The sequence below is a fragment of the Anabas testudineus genome, chromosome 12 (genome assembly GCF_900324465.2).
Source record: "Anabas testudineus chromosome 12, fAnaTes1.2, whole genome shotgun sequence".
NCBI classification, from domain to species: domain Eukaryota; kingdom Metazoa; phylum Chordata; class Actinopteri; order Anabantiformes; family Anabantidae; genus Anabas; species Anabas testudineus.
Window position 1 is genome coordinate 10717877 of NC_046621.1, and position 24464 is coordinate 10742340.

General features: G+C 40.1%; 5 protein-coding genes across 6 annotated transcripts in view; 1 reads left to right on the forward strand and 4 right to left on the reverse strand.

Annotated features, from left to right (window-relative positions):
- eml5 (EMAP like 5) overlaps positions 1–11481 on the reverse strand; it is a 31651-nt gene extending 20170 nt beyond the window's left edge. Inside the window, exons 1-4 of the mRNA XM_026354639.1 lie at positions 10915–11481; positions 4629–4788; positions 2652–2750; positions 2237–2305 (exon numbers count right to left, since the gene is read on the reverse strand). Of these exons, the coding sequence (XP_026210424.1) occupies positions 2237–2305; positions 2652–2750; positions 4629–4788; positions 10915–11111 (525 nt within the window). The 5' untranslated portion in view covers positions 11112–11481. The remainder of the gene's footprint in view (positions 1–2236; positions 2306–2651; positions 2751–4628; positions 4789–10914) is intronic.
- Positions 11482–12183: 702 nt separating this feature from the next.
- ttc8 (tetratricopeptide repeat domain 8) lies at positions 12184–16602 on the forward strand. Of its 2 annotated transcripts, XM_026353640.1 has the most exons (14): positions 12184–12366; positions 12903–13023; positions 13115–13178; positions 13279–13438; positions 13682–13771; positions 13854–13898; positions 13983–14068; positions 14165–14252; positions 14381–14491; positions 14577–14716; positions 14820–14994; positions 15108–15230; positions 15911–15994; positions 16103–16602. In XM_026353640.1, the coding sequence occupies exons 1-14, from the start codon at positions 12253–12255 to the stop codon at positions 16217–16219; spliced, it is 1518 nt and encodes a 505-aa protein (XP_026209425.1). In that variant the 5' UTR covers positions 12184–12252; the 3' UTR covers positions 16220–16602. The 2 variants fall into 2 exon arrangements, with proteins under 2 accessions (XP_026209425.1, XP_026209423.1); XM_026353638.1 differs by having other exon boundaries at positions 13854–14068.
- On the reverse strand, positions 16544–18843 carry LOC113158001 (CD209 antigen-like). The gene is made up of 6 exons (XM_026353641.1): positions 18693–18843; positions 18184–18300; positions 17472–17723; positions 17202–17365; positions 16923–17059; positions 16544–16791 (listed from the first exon to the last, which is right to left on the reverse strand). The coding sequence occupies exons 1-6, from the start codon at positions 18796–18798 to the stop codon at positions 16641–16643; spliced, it is 927 nt and encodes a 308-aa protein (XP_026209426.1). The 5' UTR covers positions 18799–18843; the 3' UTR covers positions 16544–16640.
- An 898-nt stretch (positions 18844–19741) lies between these two features.
- Positions 19742–21860, reverse strand: LOC113159683 (CD209 antigen-like). The gene is made up of 6 exons (XM_026356523.1): positions 21607–21860; positions 21294–21407; positions 20836–21093; positions 20559–20722; positions 20175–20311; positions 19742–20067 (listed from the first exon to the last, which is right to left on the reverse strand). The coding sequence occupies exons 1-6, from the start codon at positions 21725–21727 to the stop codon at positions 19917–19919; spliced, it is 945 nt and encodes a 314-aa protein (XP_026212308.1). The 5' UTR covers positions 21728–21860; the 3' UTR covers positions 19742–19916.
- Positions 21861–22144: 284 nt separating this feature from the next.
- Positions 22145–24158, reverse strand: LOC113159690 (CD209 antigen-like protein E). Its single transcript, XM_026356533.1, has 6 exons — positions 23974–24158; positions 23607–23666; positions 23178–23438; positions 22917–23080; positions 22707–22837; positions 22145–22546 (listed from the first exon to the last, which is right to left on the reverse strand). The coding sequence occupies exons 1-6, from the start codon at positions 24113–24115 to the stop codon at positions 22396–22398; spliced, it is 909 nt and encodes a 302-aa protein (XP_026212318.1). The 5' UTR covers positions 24116–24158; the 3' UTR covers positions 22145–22395.
- Between the last annotated feature and the right edge of the window lie 306 nt (positions 24159–24464).

Below are 24464 nucleotides of genomic sequence, written 5' to 3' on the forward strand. Positions count from 1 at the left end.
CAGCAGAGGCGGTGGGGATAGACGTGGCGTGACTACACAGCCCTCCTTGCCCGCAACTGATAAGGCAGCGAGACACAGGTGTCGGCTAATCCCATTGCTGCTGAATTACTGAGAGGAGATGGGATGCTGTAGGGGTTTATGATGAGGCCAGAAGCAGTAGAGGAACGAGAGAGAGAAGGAGAGAGCAGTAGAAAAGTGAAAATGTGCTAGAACATCAAACTCCTGCGAGCTGAAAACAGAATCTGGGAAACACTGAATATCTTTGAATATTATTTCTTACACATCTTCCATAAAACCCCTGGCACATTGGAAGCTGCTCTTCTTAACCCAGGATTAGTGGCATGTCATTAGCTCAGTTACCTCCACCATCACTACAAGGAACCTTTTAAATGTAATTAATGCAGCTACTGCACTGAACCACCCCTCACCCCCTTCATCTCAGTCATAATACCCCCCCTCCTCTGTCAGACTACCGTAACCCTGAATGGTGTCAGAGCGCTAAGTGCTACACTACCAGAGGTCAACTCTTTGGCAGCGTGCTGTAAAGAAAATTAGATATCTGGCTGTCAGCGTTGCTGGAAGCTGATTTCCTCAAAGCTGCTGTCATCTATCCACATAGTGTCAAAACCAAGCTCACCTCAGATCCACACACAGTGTGGTGGAAAGGCTTTCTCTATATTTCTATATGGTCTTAACCTTACAATTTAAAATACATTGACTGGACTTTTGTAGTGATTTGGTGCTATATAAACAAAAACAGAGAATGCATAACCAAATTTGTCTAACTCCGACTATCAGAGCCTCCAATTAACTACAGATAAACTTTGGAAGGCAGTTTTTGCCCAGAGACTGTGAATTTTGTCCTCTCAACAATTAAACTGAAAGTGCATTAGGAAGGAATATTGAACAATTGCAGCAACCACAATCTGTTTCAGTGATCACAAGGACACGTTACTATTAATTTAGGACACACTTCAAGAGGTCACCAGCCAGAAATGGGGAACCCTCAGGCTACAACATGCAAGCCCAGTGGTACAATGCGGTGTGATGGGTGTATATATGTGTGTGGGTTAAAGAAAGACAGTCTAAGGTATAAATCATCCTGAACTAATCAAAACACAAATTACTACATGATTAGCTTGGCAGAGGACAACTCTGTGAGGTCGAGGCTGCTGCCAGCAGCCTGGGCCCTCATCACAGAGGTTGTGTTTTACTCAGCCTCCTAGTGTGTGAATTACTGGGGCTAAATCTCCTGGATGCTCTGAGTGCTATAATCGCTGAGCGAGCACAGAGCCCGGGAGCAGATGTCATATGGTCTTTAGGGTGAAGGCTCGGGTATTATGTGGGACAGTTGCTGGATTGCCTTGGCACCAGAAAACCAAAAGGGAGGGAAAGAAAGGAGGAGGAGGGGAAAGACTGGAGGATTCAGCAGGGACTAGGAGGCGGGGTGGAGTGCAGTGGCCTGTGAGGGTTTCTGTGTCACAGCGGTAGGGGAAGAGTTCAGGGATCAATTACTACGAGAGGAGGCAGGTCAGGCTGGATCGAGATGAGGGATTCAACTGTGAGATGTTACACCATTGGGAAATACGTACTGTAGGCTGAACCTCCTAACTCCATCAAACCCATTTAAGCATGCTGCAATGTTTAGCCTCGCAGGACCAGTGGGCACATTTCCTATCCGAGTATGTTTCACTCTCTTCCTAGTGATTTGGAAATAAGCTTCCTCTGTGGCTCTGAACTCCTTGTTATTTCCTAATGGCCGTGCCACTCAAAGGAACACTACTACATATCCCAAGGGAAGGCTCGGTGAAGACACTCTGCATGAACTCATGGAAGATTTATGAACACCACTCTTCTGTGAAAAAAAAATGATAGAGAAAGGCTTGACAAGGAAAGCGAGCACAGCTTCACTGTATACGGAGCATTTTTTAAATCTGAGTGAGGAGAGCTGAATAGCAGAACCACTGTCTCCCATGAAAAGAGAGGTTTTCCCCTCTGCAGTGGAGATCGAGAGAATCGAGAATCGAGAGAGAAGAGAGACTATGAATCATTGCCTGTCCTACTTGTGTTAAGTGCCTAATAACCATTGACTCTGAAATGAAGTAAATTTGCATACATTTAATTTTATGGTCATGGGGATAAAGAAAATAAAGGAGGGGGGGGGGTTCTGTTTTTGGAAATGTTTAACTCTCCTGCCTGAAATCTACAGGATCTAAAATCCATGAAGCATCTGTACCTTGATATGTTTGACACCACAGCTTACAAGCTTGCTCGGCTGGTACAAATCCCATGATATGTCAAATATCTGTGGGGAGAAAACATAGAAGGCATTACATTCTGGCTTACTGTATACAAACACCATGACATTACACTTATCGCAAAAGAGAAGAAGAAAAATAAGTGTGTCTGTGTTTTCACTGGCTGCATTATCATGTGTGTGGGCTGAGTTCAAAAACAGCAGCTGCCTGTATTTCATCTTTTTAAAATTCCTTTTAATTAGCCGTGTACCCTCTCTGACGGGCTCTGGAAAGCTCACAATCAATCAGGCCTAACTTGTTTATGTCCCCTTTGGGCAGGCGCTGCATTCATAACTAATTGAGGCGGTCGATACAAAGCTTGTGATGAAGACAGGGGAGGAAGAAAGTGTTTACCCTGTCTGTATGACCGGGAGCAGCTGCAAGAACCTTCCCTCTCCTCCAGTCCCACACACAGATTGTGTTTTTGGAGTCCAAGCCCACAGACACCAAACACTGCAAAAGAGAGCAAAATAATATGTCACAGATTGGACAGACTCAGCTCTGTTGCACTAATGACTGCAAAACTTAGTTACCACTACTGTAGCATGGCAGGCCACAATGAATGGGCTCTACAGAGCAGAACAGAACAGTTGTCCAGCCCCTGGCACTTCCAGTGAGCACGTTTGAGTGCTTTTGCTGGAGGAGCCTCCTATAACTGACTGAGTGAGTAGGCAGCAGCAGCATCAGCAGCAGCAGCGGAGCAGAAGAGAGCAGCTCTTATGGAAATCCTCCATTCTGCAGCCTGCTTTACATGGCAGAGGATGTCCTCTTTGATTAACTGCTGAATCAGTGCTTGGCTCTCGATGATGAGACATTTGCACTGTTTTAACTTGTATTTGAGAAGTCTGTGTTTCAAATGCGAGCAGAGGCCCAGTGTGATGAAACCCAGTGAAACTATTTGGATTAGGGGGTTGAAAAGTGCATCCATGTATTGATAATGCAAGTACTTCTTGATGCGTACCTCTAGGGATGTGATTCTGTGGGTTTGTGCACAACTTTGGTTAAGAGTGAAACATCTCAGCAATCATTAAATTATTTCGACACTAAAGTTCAAGGTAAATAAAAAATTTCTCGATCACCAAGAATACTAGACTCTTCCTGATGATAAACAAGTTTCATGTGAAAATATTCTGTACATTAGGGGTTGTAGAAGTACACAAACTGGAAACAGGAAAGATGCCAGTATACTTGCCTAGAAAAGTTGCAAGCAAAAATTTGCAGCCGTGCTTCATTAAGTACAGGACATGCTCTAAAATGTACAAGAGGTACAAGTGTTCCACTCAGAAATAACTAAGAAACACTATTAAATTTGATGATGTTGATAAAATATAGGCACAAGTTTAATCTAAATTAGTTTGACACACTTTAAAGGTGTAAAGATGGTAATTTCTCTTTACCTAGAGATTTAAAAATAAAAAAGTAGAAGTATCTCAAAATTTTATTTAAGCCCATTCCTTGAGTAAACATATGCAATTACTTACCACCTCTGCAGGTAGATAGAACTATAAATATGTAACTGTACAATACAGACAAACAACTAGAATAATCACAACAACAGGAAGGAATAGAGTAAAAACAAAGATGATGAGCAACACACTTTGTACCAGACAGCTTGAGTTCATCTTCCACTAAAAGTCTCTCATGTCTCTCATCCATCAGTGTATTCTTTGATATTGCTTTAATAGATGGACAGGGTAATAGCAGCAGGGATTCCTGAGTTCAGCTCCGACTTCCTCTGATTCAGGAAAGGAGGAGATGGGGAGTAAATAGAGCTGCTAAACTGAAAAGCGATGGAGTCTCCTCTGGCTTTAAACACTGTCACTTTCTATCTAAATCCCCAGCTCTCTACTCGAGCAGGAAAATACCACGAGGTCATTTCCCTGTCTCCTACTGCAACATAGAAGAGGTATAACTCCATTCTGAGGGCTCCTACGGGAGCAAGAGCGAGACGCGCAAAGAGAATAAACCTGTAGATGGTACCACGCAGAATCGATTTTTATAGTACAAATCAACATTTGGTGGAGGCTGCAGTGTGTAAACAAGAACTGGAAGCAGGTTTGCAGAGAGAACTGGCTAGAAAAAAAACGAAAAAGGCTAAAAAGGACTATGTTTGAATATCCTAGTAATTAACGAATATGTTTATCTTGCATGGTCCCTCTGTTTGAATGCCACATGCAAGCTTTTCTCACTTGAATCAGATAAAAATGTTTGATGCAATACTATAAACACACTACTTTCAGCCTTCTCTATCTGTATGAGTGCAAAGATTTAAACAAACCTCATTGTGTGACAGATTCTTCTTAAATTAGCATTAAGGTGTCACAACTGTACCTGTCCCTCGAGGTCGAAGGCCAGACATGCAATGCCATGTGTGTGTACATCCTTGAGGATGGACACCGTCTGCACGGTGTAGGAGTCCCATACGCAAATGTAAGGCTCCTTGCCCACCTGTCCCGTGGCCACCAACACACGCTCCGGATGCAGAGCTAAACTGTACAAAGAGAGAGAGGGGGAGAAAACATCGAGTTAGCATTGCTGTTTTGCGTGCTTGTGTTCGCAGAGAGCAGTCGGGGGGGGGGGGGGGGGGGGGGGGTTCTCCCTCCCAGTGGAAACCACTGGCATGCGATGAGCACATTAAGTCAGTGATGACTCTGGAGCTTGATGAGGTAACATGGTTCAGTTAACTCAGTCGTGCTCAAATACACAGACCGACTTCAAGCAGTACAGTGTGTTCGTGGACAGTATGAAGCAGTTTTGGTGAATCTGCAAATTTAATTTTTCTCCACTTTTGTTCATTTTTCACTTGAACTACTCCCTGGCCCTTTCACCTTTTCTAATTCATCTGGGGTTTCCTCGCATCACCAGGCATATATATGTTCATACCACTGTTACATAACCCTCACCCCCACCTACAAGCAGTCCCACTCTACAGATAAACAGGCTGCTGTACAAAGCTGTAGCTCCCTTCCTGTGCTCCGCCCCTCCTTTCAGCACCTGCCAGTCATGTTCCAGGCGGGCCTGAGTGATTCACTGGGCAATTCTTCCTCTTGCCTTGTCCTGGCCTATATAGTTCATGCAGTGACAGAGCTCCCTGCATTATAATCAGGCTGCCTGTTTTTGCCAGCTGCTCTGCAGAATATGTAATCCTGGAGTGTTTTGAGACAGCAGACCAGGCAGCATCCACCTGCTGAGTCAAAGTAGCTCACGACAAACGTGGCCTTCCTCCACTTTTAACCTCATTCTACCTCTCTGTCTTTCTTGTTGTCTATCTGACTTGTGACACCTCATCTGCATTTGGAAGCTTGGCGGTGTAATGTCTCTGAATCCTGAGGTGGGTTAGATGTGACAGTCCTGATCTCAGTCCTCCCTCCCTCCTCGGTTGTTCTTTCTGATCACCTCCTCCCTCCTGTTTCTTTGTCGAACCTCTTTGTTGAAACATAGCACAATTTCTCATCTTAGTTTTTATGAATTATATAATCAGAGCAAAGCAGCTAAAAATAGCACTCAGAGGAAGAGAAAAATGATTGGAACACTTTGAGATGCAGACAGACACAGCACAGAAAACTGCTTTTGGCACAAGCAGGTACAACACAGCAAATCTGTTTGGTTTGACATCAGAATGAAATGAAACACAAATAAATTATCTAACAACTTTAGTCAGTCTCAGGTTGAACGTATCTGCAGGAAGCACTGCTATTTGTCTGGACCTTCACTTCAATTGTGTGTGTAGTTGTCATATCCTACCAGCTTTAATTTAGGTGGGGTGTCTATGTTAATGCTTGTAAAAAATAATAATGATAATAAGTCTTTGCCAGCTACAAGGAGATCACTGTCTCACTTACATTTCTGTCAGCTGAAGGGCTTGCTAAATGCCATCGCTAATGACTTAGCCTGCAGTGCATCACCACGGTTCTCCTGTTTGTATAGGCTGTGGCTGTTTGATGCGGTTGTCTTCCATCTGCCAAGTGCTGTAGTACAAAACTAGCTAAATACTGCAGCAATTACTTCAGCCTGTTTCTATGCAGATACTGGTCAAATAAACAGCCTGAGGTACTGAAGATGCAAATAAGCAGCACATATTAAAGGCCAAGGGCAACTGTACCACATAGCAGGGCATGAGGTACATATTTTCCTATAGCTCCACTATAGTAAATATATGTGTTTTCTTCAACATGTGTAAAACAAAAACATTTAAATTTGACTACTGACAGCAATAATGAGTAAAAATGATAACGACCATATGACCATACACCAGGTGCTTAAAACTAAAATAGCTAAAATGAAAGAAGGCACCAGGTGTGTACAATTAAAATCTGCGTGATCAGTCAAAGAGACACTAGAAGTGGCAAAGGAACCCAGGCTGGTCCACTCAATCACTGGGTTTCACAAACAGTCCTCAAATACTTCAGAAAATCTAAATTGGTGGAGTATGATCTTGAGCTGCGAGATACTATTAAAAGATTAAACTAAGTTAAAACATTAACTAACAGAAACTTATATGAAACTTCATTACGATGTAATAGACATGTATACATTGTAAACCTTTAATAGGGATGTATTTTTCTGATATTTCCTGCCTTTCAAAGTTTTACACCACTGTATATTGAATATATATCCGTTTTGATCAAATTATATAATGAGTCATGTTGGATTAGAGTTTTTTGCACAGGAGTGAATATCATCTAAGATTTCTGATACAATTGTCTGAAGATATTCACCACACTGCAAAATGTTTTTTTCATTATCGACTTAATCTAGAGCTCTGAATAATCATCTGGGCTAAAAGGTCCCAAAGAAAAACAACAAAAACAAAAATCCGGAGCTTGAACTATGCTGCAATGGTTGACAGTTTTGCTTAATACGTGACATAAAGGGGTCGTATTATGCTTTTTATGTTCTGATGTTACATATATACTTTTTAAAATTTTGATGCACATTGTACACATAGTCTGAGGCCCAAAGCTTGAGTTAAATGTGTGTTTACATGGTGGTAGCCTGGCCAGTTCAAGCCTTGTGATTGTCCATTTTAGGCTCCTCCACCCACTAAGTATGCTGTCCTCCCACCCTCAGGTTAGCTGCCGCAGCTCTGCACACAGTTCAAGTTTTGTGCACAGGTCTACAGTATGTCTTGCAGAAAGTATTTTTTAAACCGGCGAGATAAAATTAACTTTATTGAAACCATAAAACAACAATAGATACAGTTACAGGGCTGGAGCAGAATTTGAGAAATGTTTTCACTGCACTTAACGGACGGCTTTTTTCACAGCCTGCCTCCGTATGCAGCAGACTTTTTTGGCTAGGCTGTTGCTGATTTGATCGTGCTGTTCCAGCTGGGCATAGTGATGATAAGAGTACATAATCTGAGCATGTGTAGCCCCGTGCACCTCATCTGTGTAAAACATTCAAAACACCACTTAACACTACATAACAGCCATCTGTCAAGTATATTTTTAAAAAATCCCAGTGACAACAATACTGGATCACGCCATTGTGTTAAGTAACTGAACTCTGGAGGATCCTAATTGGGCACGACAGGTCTGCTCTTTAGAGACCATGCTGCCTTTCCCAAAGAGGCCTGGCAGCGACTCACAGTGATGATAGGTCCTAGGACCTCAGTATCTCATTGACACTTTGCACAGATCAAAAGTGTGCAGAAGTAAGAAGCAGAAGGAAGTATTGGGAGTACTTGAGACCAAAGTTAGTTGAAGACAGTGTTTGAGGAAACAGATCATCACACAGGAAACAGATCATCACATACCTTAACTCTCTACTAATTAACATTAAAACAAAAGAAGATAAATACTGGAATATATTAATCATATCTATTAACTTTCATGCCTGTTGTCAACAGTAATTGAATTGGCTGAAAATATGCTCACGGACTTATCTACGGATACATTTGTTTTACATGGCAGGCTTCAATTTGTGCAATTGTAATGCTGCTATAAAATCAGATATAGTCTACTGTGTGTATATAACACTGCAGAAAACATTACGACTTTACAGAACGTGGCTATCTATTTTTTATTCAGACTTTAACCCGCACATTCATTTGCAGAGTTTGTTCATGCAATGAGTTCAAACAGTTCACAGGGTGCGGCTGAAATACTTTTGTAAGCAAACCGAACATATTCGTAGTAATCTTTGAGATATGAAGTATATGTATAATAGGATATAGCCACATTAATAAGAAATGTATACACTGCATCTGCCTGAAATAACCAGCCTCTGTCTGGCATCTCTAATCCATACCTCTGTCTGCGGTCGATCATAGGTTAACAAGATATTGTAATATGAGACAGCTTTTTATTCCTGTGTCCACAACACTATCTTATTACCTTTCACTCTCTATAATAACACAGAACATGAATCATCCCAGACTCAGAACAGAATCTCTTAGATTCTGGTGCAGCAACAATAACTGTCATATCCCTAATCACCGGCTGTGGTTAATTCATCCAAAAAAGGCATTACTCTTTCTTTCCCACCATTCTCTAATACAGTTTTTGATTATTTAGGCAAATTCACTCATGTTTGGCATTCAGCCCTACACACTACACCAGATTTTGAAAGTGGGCAGAAAAAGAGGCACACAGAAATCAGAAATCTGAATTGCTGAGTGAGACAAGGGAGCAGGATAACCTAGCTTTTATTGTGTTATCAATTTCTTCTTGTATGCTTTTGATGAGTTTTCACCCACAAAGGAAATATAATGGCACCCATATGTTCTTTTAATTTCCCCTCTATCTTGCTCTGGTTTGTGTGTACATGTCCAGCATGCCAACGTTACTGAGAAAAAGGAGATATTAAGCTTTGCACCGTGGATAAACCCCTTCAGGATATTTAGCAGTTGCCAGTTCTTTCAGACTGGAATAAATACTCAGGCGGCAGCTGTGTGTAACATTTACTGAAATATGTGGGAAAAGAATAGTAAATATTGGTTTTATTCCACTGTCGGCTCATTTTACTAACAAGCCTCAAGGCGAACTACAGCAAATTAGCATCCTCAGTCTTTTACGTTATTGCCCACTAAGCCTTGATTTCAAATTCCTCAAAAAGCCCAGAGCAGCTAAGGAAGGCATCCGCGTCTGTTGTCAGGGACAGCTCAGCCTGCCGTACGAGTGAAAACCTGCCTATTAGCTCATCCACATCAGAGTGCAAGACCACTTAAAAAAGGCTGCAGGGAAACATACAACCAAGGGGGAGGTAGAGGCGTAGCAATTAACTCATGAAATAAAACACCTATTTATATGAATGTCACACGAAGCCAAAATAGGCCAAGAAAAAGTATAATAAGAGCAAGGGAAGCAGAAAGAGAGAGGGATTTAAAATGTGGTGCTGTCTGAGGGGGCTGCATCTGTTCCACATGAGTTAGTGCAACGTGAGAGCAGTCTGACAGTTATACAGCACTGAATCTGCTTAGGATTGCTGCTAGTTATGCCACAGCCTAAGTCAAACTAAGAGTTTATAAGAGAGACCCCTTCACCTGAGACTTCCAATTAGAATTTATTATGAGTAGTATGACTAGTAACTGGTCTGTGTCAACAGTAAGAGACAATGCAAGTTGTTTGGGTTGTAAGGTAAATATGTTCATATCACCAATGCTTTTCATGTCTGCAGAAAAAGCATACGGCGTATACTGTAGGAATCATTCAGTTGTTCCTACAGCTAACCATTTGAACTCAGGCCCACCCAGAGGGCAGTGCAGGGTTAGTACCTCTATTGTCCAATTAATAATGGAGCAGGAGCCCAGCTGACTACCGACACAATATATAATGCTAGTCATCTCCAGGCCAACCCACACACACACCTGTCAACACAAGAGCTGCAGTACTGGACACAGGTCATTGTTGGGCATTATGCTAACAAACTGTGAGAAAGGCTGGATCATTACAAGTTCATCTGCCGCATTTCATCAAAGAACAATGGCTGAAGTTTATCTGGCCATGCACAAATGAGTTACCACAACCTGCAGAAAGCTTTCCAAATCCTAAGATTTCTTCTATGTTGATGTGCATTTTTTCAGATCTGCACGTTATATTTACTCTTCTTCTTGTCATGAAGAGATCAGACAAGAAGACTGTTGCGTTGGAAAAGCCTTAATATTCTGAAATGTTGCTACAAATCAACGAAATCAGTGTGGATAGGACTGAAAAGACAACTGATAATTCAGGCCACACATTAGGGAAACTGTGAAATTATAAATTAAATAAAATGATCAAAAAAGGAAGGTTGTTACCTTGAGCTCTGGAAAATAATATAATATTTTATATAAATTTACATGTGAATGACTAACCCTGACGTAATAATCCAGCAGCCTTGCAACCACCAAGTGACATGAAGAGTGACAGCAGTGTAATCTTTTCAAGTGACATCTGCTCTGCTGGAGTGTCCTTGAGCAACACAATGAACCCCCCCCCCCCCCCCCTCTCCCCATCACAGGATGGTGCTGTGTAGGCGTGCTCCCTACATGGAGCTAAAACAAAACAAAAAAAATAACATATATAAATAAATATAGATCACATGACACAAGGTGACACCTCCAATGACAGCACCACAGTGTCGCTGGTGCTGTCCGAGGTGCTGAAACAAACTGTCACCCTTCTCGTTACGCTACCTGATTACGTCATCATTGTGCCCCAGGTAAAATTTCTGCTTGTGCTCCCGGGTGTTGTACACAACTCCCACACCGGCGACAAAATAGACGATCTCCTTGGCGGCAGTGTAGTACAGGTTGTTGCGGCACTGATGTCCCCGGTATCCGTACACCCACTCCAGTCTCAGGTGGCAGTTGGGAGCAGTCCTGTCAGCCATGTCCGCACTTCCGTGTGTGTCCCTCTGTCGATATCACGAATGGTCGCTGATATAGAGTCATTCACTAAAAAAAAAAGAAAAAAAAAAAAAAAAAAGGGATTTAATTTAAGCCCATGTGTCACATTAGTCCCGTTGCTTTTCCACCAGTCCGGATTGAGCGTTGAAACGAGGCATGTCAGTGAATTCACAGCCTTCGCTGTGTGGTAAGATGAAACCCCCTCGCTCGTCTTTATTGAAGAAGCAGGTTTCTAAGCTGTTGTACTCATTGTGAGGAGCTCCCTGTACTTGTGCAGCCCCGGGCTGGAGGTCCTCTTCCACACAGGTCAAACCTCCTGTCAAATCCTACAAAGATGGAGCTGCGCTGTTATTCGGTAAGCACCTCCCGCAAAGATGACGGATCAGCCCGTCGTCCACTCAGATCCTTCAACTCACCCCCCCCGAGGGAGAAAAACAGGAGAGGACAACTTCGTCACGATTCAATTAGGAGGAGGATTTTTACTCAGGAAACCGCAAAAACACATTAGATTTATAATCAGTAACTGCTCTTTATTACAACTCTTGGACTGGGTTATTATTATGAACATGTTTAGTAACAAATTAAATAAAACAACAAACCCTACTTGTCATTACCACCGTTATTATGAATGAACTAGAAAGTGACGGATTAATTTGTGCACCAAATAAATTATACAGTTACAAGTTTAACTCTGGTATTATTTTCTTCTTTCTTTCATATATAACATAAACAATATCAAGATTACTTACATTTACATATACCCTGTATATTTCTTTGTCTTTTATTTTGTCTCTACTCTATTTTGTCTATTTTGTCATTTAGGGTTTTATTTATGACTGAATGCATGACACAAACCTACACCTTTGTTCTGCTTGTTGCCTTACTATTTAAAATACTGAAATAAATCAAACTGGAATGTTATGTAATGATCATTCAAATACAACTCATACTTTCTCGTTTTATTTTATTAAGTTTTATTTTATTTTATTTTTCGTTAGAGGAAACTACGTCAGTGGAGGACCGCCTCCTACGCTGTTGCCGAGCAACAGAGGAAGCTTCAGTTCCTCCATCGTCCTAGCTTAGCTACATAAGCTGCTAACTGATGTTTCTGTAGCTTTACCTACAATGGAGGTGACGATGGACCCATTGTTTCTAGCGTGGAGCTACTTCAGGAGAAGAAAACTTCAACAGTGTTCAGATATTTGTACAAAAATATTACAAGACAACCCATACGACCAGGTACGGTGGTTTAGTTAGCTGGGTTAGCATGCTAGCGATTAGCTAGCAAGTAAAGCCTGCTAACTTACTAACACAGTCCGCCTGTAGAAACTGGTTCATAATCCTGATTAGTCGAATCCTTCTGGTTCACCATAATTTAATGTTCTGACCTGGAACTTACTGGTACTTCTTTGACTGATCTTATTTTTATTTTTGATGGGTACCTGGGTATTTCACCTTCACATTGCATTTCACCTATCATCTCAGATTTCTTTATCTAATCTTATTTTCATTTTCCCCTTTCTCCTGATTATTTGCGTCTGTTCTTTCTTTTCCTCTCACTAACTAACTGCATGCTGTCTTAAGGAGTCCTCCTTGTTTATCTCGGAGGTAAATTTTACTGTGGACTGTTCATAATTGGTTGATTCTTTTTCATTTTTTGTCATAAGGATAGTTCAACATACTCAGGGTCTGACTGTAGCATATTTACAGTCAGGACACTTGGTGCACCTTACAGTGAAACAGTTACATTGTGTGTGTGTGTGTGTGTTTGATAGGCTGCATGGAGCTTGAAAACTCGAGCTCTTACAGAAATGGTATACATAGATGAAGTTGAGGTCGACCAGGAGGGGATTGCTGAGATGATGCTGGATGAGAGCTCTATTGCCCAAGTTGCACGTGAGTTTTTCCTTTCAGTGGAGGAATTTAATAATTAATTTACCTATTCAGTTAAATCTGTTTGATTTGATAGAACTTTAGTTTTTTCTAGGTCCTGGAACATCATTGAGGCTTCCTGGAACCAGCCAGGGTGGAGGTCCCACACCAGCTGTCAGGTACTTTCTGCCAGACAATGGTTTTATACTGCCTTGAAATTTTACCACTAATGACATTGGCAACATAAGTAAGAAAGCTGATATGAGCTTTCTTTTCAAGGCCTATGACGCAATCAGGGCGTCCTATCACAGGATTTGTGAGACCAAGCACACAGTCAGGCCGTCCTGGGACAATGGAGCAGGCCATCAAGACCCCCCGAACTGCCAGCACTGCTCGTCCTGTCACTAGTGCTTCTGGTAGATTCATTCGACTGGGAACAGTGAGTAAATATGCCTGAAATTTAAAACAAGTTTAAAAAAGGCTGCATACAAAACACAATACAGGTCAATTTTTTATAGTATTGTTTCTGCTACTTTTTATATATTCTTATTGTAAGATTAGTGGCATTCCCTATCACACTCTAATGTAAGTTATAAATAATTGTCATCTATTTATGTTATTTTACTTACTGTGAGAAAACACACATCATGTAGCGTGACATTTTGTTCCACTCTTTCTCCAGGCTTCAATGCTAACCAATCCAGAGGGACCATTTATCAACTTGTCAAGATTAAATCTTGCCAAGTATTCCCAAAAGCCTAATTTATCCAGGGTAAGACTGAGACTGTGACTAGTTAAAATAAGTCAAGTTTATGGTTTTTGCTCACGTGTCAAATAACCCTTTCTCTCCTCAGACACTATTTGAGTACATCTTCCATCATGAAAATGATGTTAAAAATGTAAGTGTTGCAAATCTAAAGCACCAAAAGAATTTGTTGGCATTATATTGCTGTTTCAACAAAAAATTGTTATTTCATCACCAGGCTCTCGATTTGGCTGCGCAAGCTACTGAACATGCTCAGTTCAAGGATTGGTGGTGGAAAGTTCAGCTAGGAAAATGTTATTACAGGCAAGTAAACATCAATTATTTGAGGTCAGTATTGTATATTTATAAAAGATGACTTTTTAAAATCTACTAAATTATTAATATCTCTAACCTTTGCAGGCTGGGTTTATATCGAGAAGCAGAAAAACAGTTTCGATCAGCTCTCAACCATCAAGAGATGGTAGATACATACCTCTATCTTGCAAAGGTAATGATAGAGAAATCATAAACCAATAAACCCATCTGCCACTTGCACAATGACAAATTATTTGCTTTTTTATTCATCATACATTTCCATTATATGAGATGATAAATCTTGGGGATACTTTTTTGTAGGTGTATCAGCGCTTGGATCAACCTATAACAGCACTCAACCTTTTCAAGCAAGGATTGGACCACTTCCCTGGAGAGGTCACCCTTCTAACAGGAATTGCTCGCATACATGAGGTATAATATGTCACCATGTCATGGCTTATATAATAACTTCTAAAATGAGACCCTATTTAGTTTCTGTATTGTGATGTTGTCACAGGAAATGAACAACATTCCATCAGCCACAGAGTACTACAAAGATGTCCTGAAGCAAGACAACACTCATGTGGAGGCTATTGCCTGTATAGGCAGCAATCACTTCTACACGGATCAGCCTGAGATCGCTCTGCGCTTCTACAGGTCACACTGACCTTTCTGTATAACTTGTGTAATGCATTGTTACAGTATTTTTAATAAGAAGTTATATCCAATCTGTGATTCAATTTGCTTTTTTCTTGGCCAGACGGCTGCTCCAGATGGGGGTGTATAACTGCCAGCTTTACAACAACCTGGGCCTGTGCTGCTTTTATGCCCAGCAGTACGACATGACTCTGTCCTCTTTTGAAAGGGCTATGACACTGGTGGCCAATGATGAGGAGCAGGCTGATGTCTGGTACAACATAGGACATGTTGCTGTGGTGGGTTTACCAATCTTAGAAAACATCCTATAATGAATATATGAAATATATGAAATCAAAAGCAAATAGAAAAGCAAATAGAAAACTGAACTGCATGTGCTCTATCTCTACAGGGCATAGGAGACTTGACATTGGCCTACCAGTGTTTTAAACTGGCTTTGGCTTTTAATAATGACCATGCTGAGGCCTACAACAACTTGGCTGTATTGGAGCTACGTAAAGGTCGCATTGAACAGGTAAAGAGATAATTTAGGTTTTATTTCACTGTTGAAATATAAACCAATAGGTAATATTGCTTTCATTTCAGACTCAATAAGATAATACATATCCTATTATTTCAGAACCATTAAACTGTCATTATTATTAATGTTATGTCATCAATATAACCAGTATTACCGAGAGATGATTATTATATATAAACCACATATAGTTTTTCTCAAATGCACCCAGAACTATTTAACATTAACATTAACTTAAATTAAGGGTGGCTGTATCTTCTTTGACTTAGCAGTCATCCATGAACTGCTGGATTAGGTTTCGATTCTTGCTTCCTACCACATGTGGAAGTGTCCTTGAACACTGCCGAAGTGTCCAAGACAAAGATTTATATATTACAGAAAATTACTTTGCTTACATTTAATAGTTTATTATCAGTCTGCCCACAGTCCCAAATTAAAAAAAAATATGATACAAGATTTAACAAGATACAGTATACTTATATTGTAGCAGAACATAATGTTGGCTGTGCTTGCTAGCTGGGCTGGTCTGTGTCCATTTTTCACATCCTACACACATTAAGGAGGATAGAAAATATTAAGGTTGAACATTAGCTGTTATGTCTTTTCAGTTCAGTTTAATTAGATTAGGGTGTTGACAGTGACAGTTTGAAGTGAGATTTGTTCTATTTTTCATGCAGTCTAAAGCCTTCCTGCAGACTGCTGCATCTCTGGCTCCTCACATGTATGAGCCACACTTCAATCTCTCCATTCTCTCAGAAAAGGTAATGTATGATATCTACAACATTCAGTAGTTCAATATTAAGTTAAATATCAAATGTATATTGTTATTCATACATTTGGCCAAAGTGAAAGTTTCTGTCTGTGTTAAGGTTGGAGACCTTCAGAGCAGCTATACTGCGGCTCAAAAGTCTGAGGACGCCTTTCCTGAGCATGTTGACACTCAGCAGGTTCTGAAGCAACTTCGGCAGCACTTTGCTGTGCTGTGAGAGTTTGTTATATGTGATGGTAGTAGGTTTCCATGTTAGTCAGATAATACATCAACAAGTGCGCATTAGTTTTGGTCAGTGTCCAGTGTTTAGTCGTTATTAAAATCTATGTAAAAATGTCTGTGACATTTTCAAACTTAACTACTGTGTCATGCAACAAATGGCTAGAATGTGTGGTTTATGTAATGACATGCATTTTCCTGTAACATAGTGCATACAACTGTATATTAGTAATACCATAATATGGACATGGGAAAGGTAAAGATTTATTTATTACTGTAAAGTAATTAGGTTACATTTTATAGTTTATTTTTCATATCTTCCTTGCTATTTTTTAGTCTCAACAAATATTGCCATGACAATAAAGGGGAAAAGTCTCTGGACTTAATTCTTCATTGAATATTAAAAACAAAACAAAACATTAACTTGAAAGCCTCGGAGCCATTTCACAAATCCATTTCAGGTGATGATTACATGGAGCGTCATTCCAGGCCTTAAACGGGTTTCCTCTTGGATACGTGGCTGCACAGTCTTCCTTCCCCATGTTGTTGGGCTCTCCATCATTCCAGTACCTGAAATAAATGAGAGATTAATTTATATGGAGATGATCCAATTCTTCGGCTACTTTCTTGCCCCAGCCTGGGTTCATGGTAGATGTTGAAGCCTACAGCTGTGAACAGGATACTAAAATGCTAATATTTACCCCTCAGCCAGTCTTGTCCCATCCAGCCACTTCCAAACCCCTTCTTCCTCCACATCTCTCAGTCCAATCCAGAAGCCAGCGTAGGACATGAATCGTGAGGGGTTTTGATACTTATTTATCAGGTTGTTTATTGCCAGCTGAGGACACCAACAATATAAACACACAAACAAACCCATGTATATTAATTTACTTTGACCTCTTCACCCGCTTAGAGGACAGATGTTAACTATTATAAAACACATTTCCAAACATGGTTTTGTAGACAGTGGTAATACGTACATGTATTTGTCTGCTGTTTACCACTACCAAGTCGCTTCCTTGCTTCTTGCAGAAGTTTCTGGCTTCCTGCCATGATCTGGGTGACATAGCGTCAGAGAAAGCGAAGTAGTAACACATTGAATTCATGAGTGTCCATCCTGGTAAACAGTGTTTGCAGCCCTCCCCTGTTGCCAGAGAAAATGGAAACATCAAGCGTTGTTGGTTGGGTCACAATGATTATGTGCTTGATACTTTGATAACATAATCAGCAAATTAAAAAAAAGCACTCACTAATCATTGGTATGTGGGATTTCAACGCTGCAATTTCCATTTCAATTTTGTCTGCCTGCGTTTCATAGTCTTTGCTTCTTCTGTCCTGGTGTTCAAGCTCCCACTTGGTGAGTTGCTGCTCACTGAGCTCTTTTTCCAACTGATTCCTGGCTTCATCTCTGCTTTGGACTGCAGCGTTGTAAGTAACCCGCAGTTTGGCCACTTCTCTGCCGACGTCAGTAAATATTTTCTGCCCATCACTAAGTTCTCTATCTGTAAGAAAGAGATTTAGCAAACTATTTCAAGTGGAGACAGAGCAATACTACATTTATTTAATTGTGTCTACTTAATGAACACATTGTACAGCTGCCTCAGGTGGATCGAAATGATGCTCATTAAAGTTGCGCGCTGTAAAATCAAAACACTGAAAGTCAAAATACTACATCGACTGAGCTATTGAATTTGGTGCACCACAAGAACTGAGTGACTCCGGTTACATTGCAGATAGTCATGTGATCCATCATTAAAGCAAAAATAATGATTCCAGCAGCATTAAAGTAAATCCGACTTGCAATACTGCAGCAGTGCCTCTGTTCTTGACTTTACTTGATGATGAACTTTTCAGAACTTTGATTTATGTTTACTGATTGTGAAAATTAAACCTAATGACTTTTGTCTACAACTGCAACAATATAAACCTGTAAGTGTTTTATGAGGTTGCACAGGGACTTACAATAGACTCCCAGACCAATATCAACTGCTAGTAGGATGAAAGCGAGCACGGACAGGCTCACTACAAGCCGCCTGTACTGATTCAGACCATATTCAGGTCTCACCACGGACATGGACACTACACAGAGAAATAGTAAAACCATAAATAATGTCACACAATATGTACAATTTAATATTAGCAAAACAATATCTAGACAACTGACAAAGTAAATAGAAGTAATAACTGAATCAAACTAGTAGGTTTGCTTTTTAATATTTGTAGTTTTTTACTCCTTAATCTTTTGTGCATTCTTGAGATCGTATTGATGATTACCAATGATAAATAATACAAAGCATGAATTTAATATCATATAGCAAGTCTAGGATACAAATTACATAGGAAAAACATAGGAATGTGTTTCCAGTGCTATTTTGTACAGCAGAATCTGTCACTAACATCAACAAAAGATGAAACAAAATCCGATTCTTGTTGATGTATAGGTGCAGTATTTCAAGTTTCCTCTACTGTACCTTGTTGACGTTCGATATTTGAGTAGAGAGTGTGCTCATCTGTGCCTAACTCCTCTTCAAAAACTAGTTTGTTATATGGGCCACCTACATTTTCTGTATCATCCATTGTAATTGTTAGGATCAGAGCAGCCTGACGTGCTTGTGTCGGAGAGATTATATGTCAGGACATTGCCCCTTGTGCAGGTGGGTGTTTGTGTACATTACAAACACAAAATCACGTTCATTTGTTAAATATTTACAGGCAGTGCAGGCATTTTGAAGATCGGGTCATTTTCTGTTCACCTTAACAGACATGATTCCTTAGGTGTTACGTTTTGTTTCATTTTGCCGAGTGTGATTTCACTCACTATATCTGAATCACCAGGATCAATTCATTATTCTCAACTCTTTTATTCTTTTAGTATTAACTTGTTTTTCAGTTATAGTACAAACTTTAGAGTAAGTAAAGTAAATCTTTTGGAATTTTGTGGTTTTCTGCATTAATCTAATGTGATCTGATCTTCATCTAAGTCAAGAGTATTAACAAATATGATGTGCCTAAAGAAATAACACAAAAGAGTTCTGAACATGTCACAGACACCTTTCATGTCTTTATTGAGAACAACCATAAAAACAAAAAGTATGTGAAGCCTTTGAATTATGACCTCATCATTGTTGAATAATACGCTTGCGTGAGACATGTCTCGCCAAAAGGGGCTTTCAGAGGATCTAGGATCAAGAATTGTTAATTTACATTAAGCTGGAAAGGGTTATGCCAAAGACTTTAGAAATTCCCCAGTCTACAGTTAGACAAACAAGAGCACAACAAACACTCATCAGTGAGGTAAAGAAACACACAAAGAGCACAGATCTAACTAAAATTGAACTAATTGAAAAGGACACACAGCACTACATTTGGTGTGAAAAGGGCACAGCATGTCATCATGAAAACATCATCATCAGTCATAAAGTATGGTGGGGGAAACATCATGATTTGTGCATGCATTGCTGCATCAGGGCCTGACCAGCTTGCAGTGACTGGGGGGAAGATGAATTCCCAAGTAATTCAAAAATACACTTAATACATTAACAAATGAATGTAGAAAACCATGAAATTCCATTTCTAAAGATTTTTAAAATACTTTCATTTACTAAATACCATACCGGAAGTGTAAACCTTAAATTAATCACATACAACAGAGATGCTAATATATTGAGCTGCAGTTTATTTGGGAGCGGTTGCATTTATCTTGGCTGCATCTCACATATCCAGTTCAGCATCTGTGTAAGGCACTTTCCATTGTACCATGTCGCCGTTGTATCGTGAAAGCGATAAAAAGCAGCGCAGTTCCCGCTCTGAGGTCCAGTACGGTTTGGCTGTCCATGTCTCCAGTACCTAGGATAATTCAAAATCATTCAGAGAAAAACTTAGATCCACTGTACAATTAAAATTTAGACAGCAGTGACCAATAGTTAAACGAAAGCCGTCTGTGTGATGCTTACATAGTTTCTGTTTCTGTGACATTGTTAACCCAAATCCATGTTCCCTCTGTCACAACATCAGTGAGGCCAATCCAAAATCCATTATTCCACCACGCACTGCTGCCACTTTGACTTGGAAAGTTGTCACATATAAGTTGCTGTAGAGAATCACAAACATGAACTCATGACCTTATTATACTGATAAATCAAATAGACGTATAAACAGGTAGATTTCCAAACAGAAGATTTTTTTTATCTATGGTTTGAAGTGGAATCAAAGAAACAAACAAACAAAACAACAATAGCAACTTTAAGCTTATAGGAATGTATCTGAAACTACGAGATTCAAAGGAGAATTAAAATTAGTTCACAGAAGTAATAAATAAGTTATGTTTTTTGCTCCACCTGTTCCTCCAGGTTATTGACAACGAGCAGGTCACCTCCGTGACTAACACAGTCTGCTCTGCTGTCCTGCCAGTTCTTTCTGGAGGTCGACTCCTGCTTTGAAAAATAGTAGCAGGAGGATTTAAGAAGAATCCATCCTGGTAGGCATCTTTCACAGTTTTCCTCTGTTGGAAAAGGTGAAACACGGCTTATCACAGACTATTTTCATTCTCTAAAAGTCCTTCATAAATACTTCCTTGGATGTTGTCATTGACCACAGAGTGGAAGTCTTTCCTACCTAAGGAGGTTTTGTTGCTCTGTAGTTTTATCTTCTCTGTTTTGAGCGTCTCAATTTTACTTTGAAAACCATCAGTGATCGTCTTCTTCTGCTTCACCTGCATCTTTAATTGCAGGTGGTTGGCTCGCTCCCTCACTAACGCCGCCTGGGCCTTCACCTTATCCTTGATGATGCCACTGTGGTTGCGGAGAAAGTTCAGCTCAACCATGAGGGGTGTAGCAGCTGAATGAGAAATCTGAAAGTCTTTGGCTTTGCCACCTGAGGGAGGAAAGTCAAGGTACACCTTGTCAGTTGCTTGGTCCATGAGTTGGGTCCAGCCTGAAATATCACACTGAATCTATCTCTGTTCTATTCACTGAGAATACAATCTGACACATTCACATTTTGATATTTGCTAAGTCAGCTATCTGATCTGTGAGATGCAGGCAGTCAGCTGTTTCATGAACTCTTCCACTTACAGTAAATCCCAATGACAACAGCAGCAATCAGCAGAACAGCATTCATCAGGGTTAGACACAGTATAACCAGCCGGTGGGGTGGAATCGCAGGTCCACCACCTTTTGTAAACAGACCTAAAAAATGTTAAAGAGTTGAGGTCAGAATAATTTATATCATCACAGCCAAACTGTTTCCAACACATGTACGATCTGAGTTTCATTGTGCGACTTACATTTCACATGCGTGTAAACAATCAGATCCTCAGAATAAAGGAAGTAATGAGTACAATGAATCAGAGCATAGGTCAAAGGATTTTAATAAAGGTAGTTGTACCTTGTCCAAGTGTTTGAGAGCGAGAGTGCGAACGGCCATCTCCACGGATATTTCGAAAAATCTTTTTTTCTTCAGATGACATTTCGTCGTCGGGTTCTGACCGTGACTGTGAATCCTCCATTATGCTGGTGCGAGTGGTGCCTATTGATCTGTTTGTGCTCTGCTCATACTGGTGATAAGATACATGGTTTTGGACCCTGATCTGGACATTTTTGTGTTGTGTGGGTAGTCACACAGACATCCTCATAGTTTAAACTAGAACTAGCATGTTCAGTCAGAGAATAATCACATGATTATGACATTTGTCTCATACAAACATAATACTGAAGTGAAACAGCTCTGTTTTTCTTCTGTGGTTGAAATGCACTTCCCCATTTGCTCACTTTTACTTGCTCTATTGTTTATCTGCTTTCTCAGGCTGTGACTTTCCAATCTTTTTTTCCTGTATGCATATAGTCATGTTAATTTCCTTGTCTGCCAACTTCAACCAACACCATATCCCTTTTTATCTGACCACATCTGCAATAAAACGAACACATTTAGAAAGCATTTATAAATGATTTTACTAATAATCACAGCCATCACCATCTGTGCACACAGCAGTCATCACAATGTGGAAAGCTTGGCACAATAAGCAGTTAATTAAATGGTAATCACAGAGATTTATGTAGTAAATACAGTATGTGTGTACTCAAACACTGCTTGGGTAAAGATGATATTGTTCATTACAGAAAATTCCAGTTTGAATAAAGTTAACAGAGTTGTATGTTTGTATGTAAACATTCATTTTTAACTTGTGGACGTTGGTGCTTTTTCACAAATCCACTTCATGGTGGCTCCACATGTGAAATCGTTCCAGGCCTTGAAGAAGTTTTCTTTGGCATACACCGCTGCACAGTCCTCATCGTTGGCATCATTGGGTTCTCCATCATTCCAGTACCTGCAAATAATGGTTTTACGGACAGAGACACAGTTTTTGCTTTGGCTCACTCAGACTCTGCACTGTTCCATTCAAAGCATGCTTATTTTAATGCACAATAAAAGTGAATGAATGCTCAAAAATAAAAAGCAATGAGTGATAAAGCTGCATCAAGTCATACCCTTCGACCAGGACTGTTCCATTCAACCATTTCCAAGTCCCTTCCTGGTCAGAGTCTCTCAGTCCAATCCAGAAGCCATTCAAGGGTTTCGATAAATCTTCATTATTCAGCAAGATCTTTACTGTGGCGTTCTAACAAATAGGAGGATAGAAATTTTTAAAAGATTCATCACTTGTCATTTAAAAAAGGTTGCAAACACTGTAAACTAACCTCTTTGTCTTTGCTGTCAATGACTGCAAGGTCACCTCCATACATCTTGCAGAAGTCTCTGGCTTTGTTCCAGGTTTTCAACCCAGCACTTTCCGAGAAAGAGAAGTAATAGCACACTGAGTTCATCAAAATCCATCCCGGTGGACAGTGTCTGCAGCCGCCAACTGTTGCCAAAGAAAGTGACAGTGAAAACATGAACAAATTAAGCTAACCCCCAATATGATATGACATTGACTGCAAAGATACTAAAAGAGGTCTCACCAATCATCGATAAGTCTGTCCTCATTGATGCAATGTCATTTTTCATTTTATCCATCTGTGCTTTGTAATCAGTTTGTCTTTTGTTCTGATGCTCAAGCTCCCAGTTTGTTTCTGTCTGACTGCCCATCTCACTGTCCAGCTGCTTCTGGGCTTCCTGCATGGTGGTCGTTACATTCTTGTAGGAATCCTCGAGGTAGGTCACCTCACTTCTGATCTGTTCTACATCTTCTGCCGTGAGGTGCGTGTCTGTGAGGATCTTGTCTGTGAATGGTGAAGACAAACTGTTACTGTGGTTGTTTATGTCTCTAAATTTCATTTCGATTTCTTTATTTCCTGCTTTCTCTTGTCGGACATTGACACTTGTATCTTGCATCAACATTTTCCAGATCAAGCAATAAATCAATGAAGTGCGAAAAAAGGATGACTTACAGTGGGCCCCCAGGCTAATATCAACTATTAGGAGAACAACAGCAAGTACTGCCAGGATCACTGCAGACAGGTTTCCATGTGCCACATCGAGCATGGACATTAAACAGAGAGATAAAGAATATCATACATTCATAAAGTGACAATGCATTAACCATCCTCACATGATCTGGTCCTTTATCAGGATTTTATTGCTGATATATTTATTAGTAGTTTAAAAAGAGTCTGCCTCAGGCTTGATCTATGAACATATTAGAGTTAACACTTAATAGTAACCTGTGCCAGATGTTTTTTTGTCATTACATTTCAACATCCTTCATCAGCAGAATCAGACGATGTAAATCCACTGTGTATGTAAATCATAACTTACCTTGCCATACATTACTCTGACTGCCATGGTTAGAGGGGGGATAAGGAGGATGCTCCTCATTGTTGTCTTTACAACTCAGTGCGTCAAAACCACCATCAAAATTGGTACCTGACATTTCTCTCTTGTCCTGTCTGGTTGCCATCAGTCATATGCGAGTACATGTGAGATTCTTTATGAAGAAACTGCACTTTGCTGACCCTTGAAAGTAACACTGCTGAGCTCAACAATAGTAAATTCAAGAGAAAGCAGAAGTGGAAGGATTAGTAATAACATCCTGGATGTAGCATTGAGTTTCCAGAACTTGCTCCGAAGGCTTATGCTTCGTCATCTTAAATAATTCAGAGCAAGCACATGATGACAGAATTGAAACAGATTACTCTTTTCAAAACCTTTGTTATTTTAACTCACATGATGGATAATCCTAAATTATATTCTGTTACAGCTAAAAGAACTCACATTATGAAGTGAATGACTTCTAGTAAACTATGTTT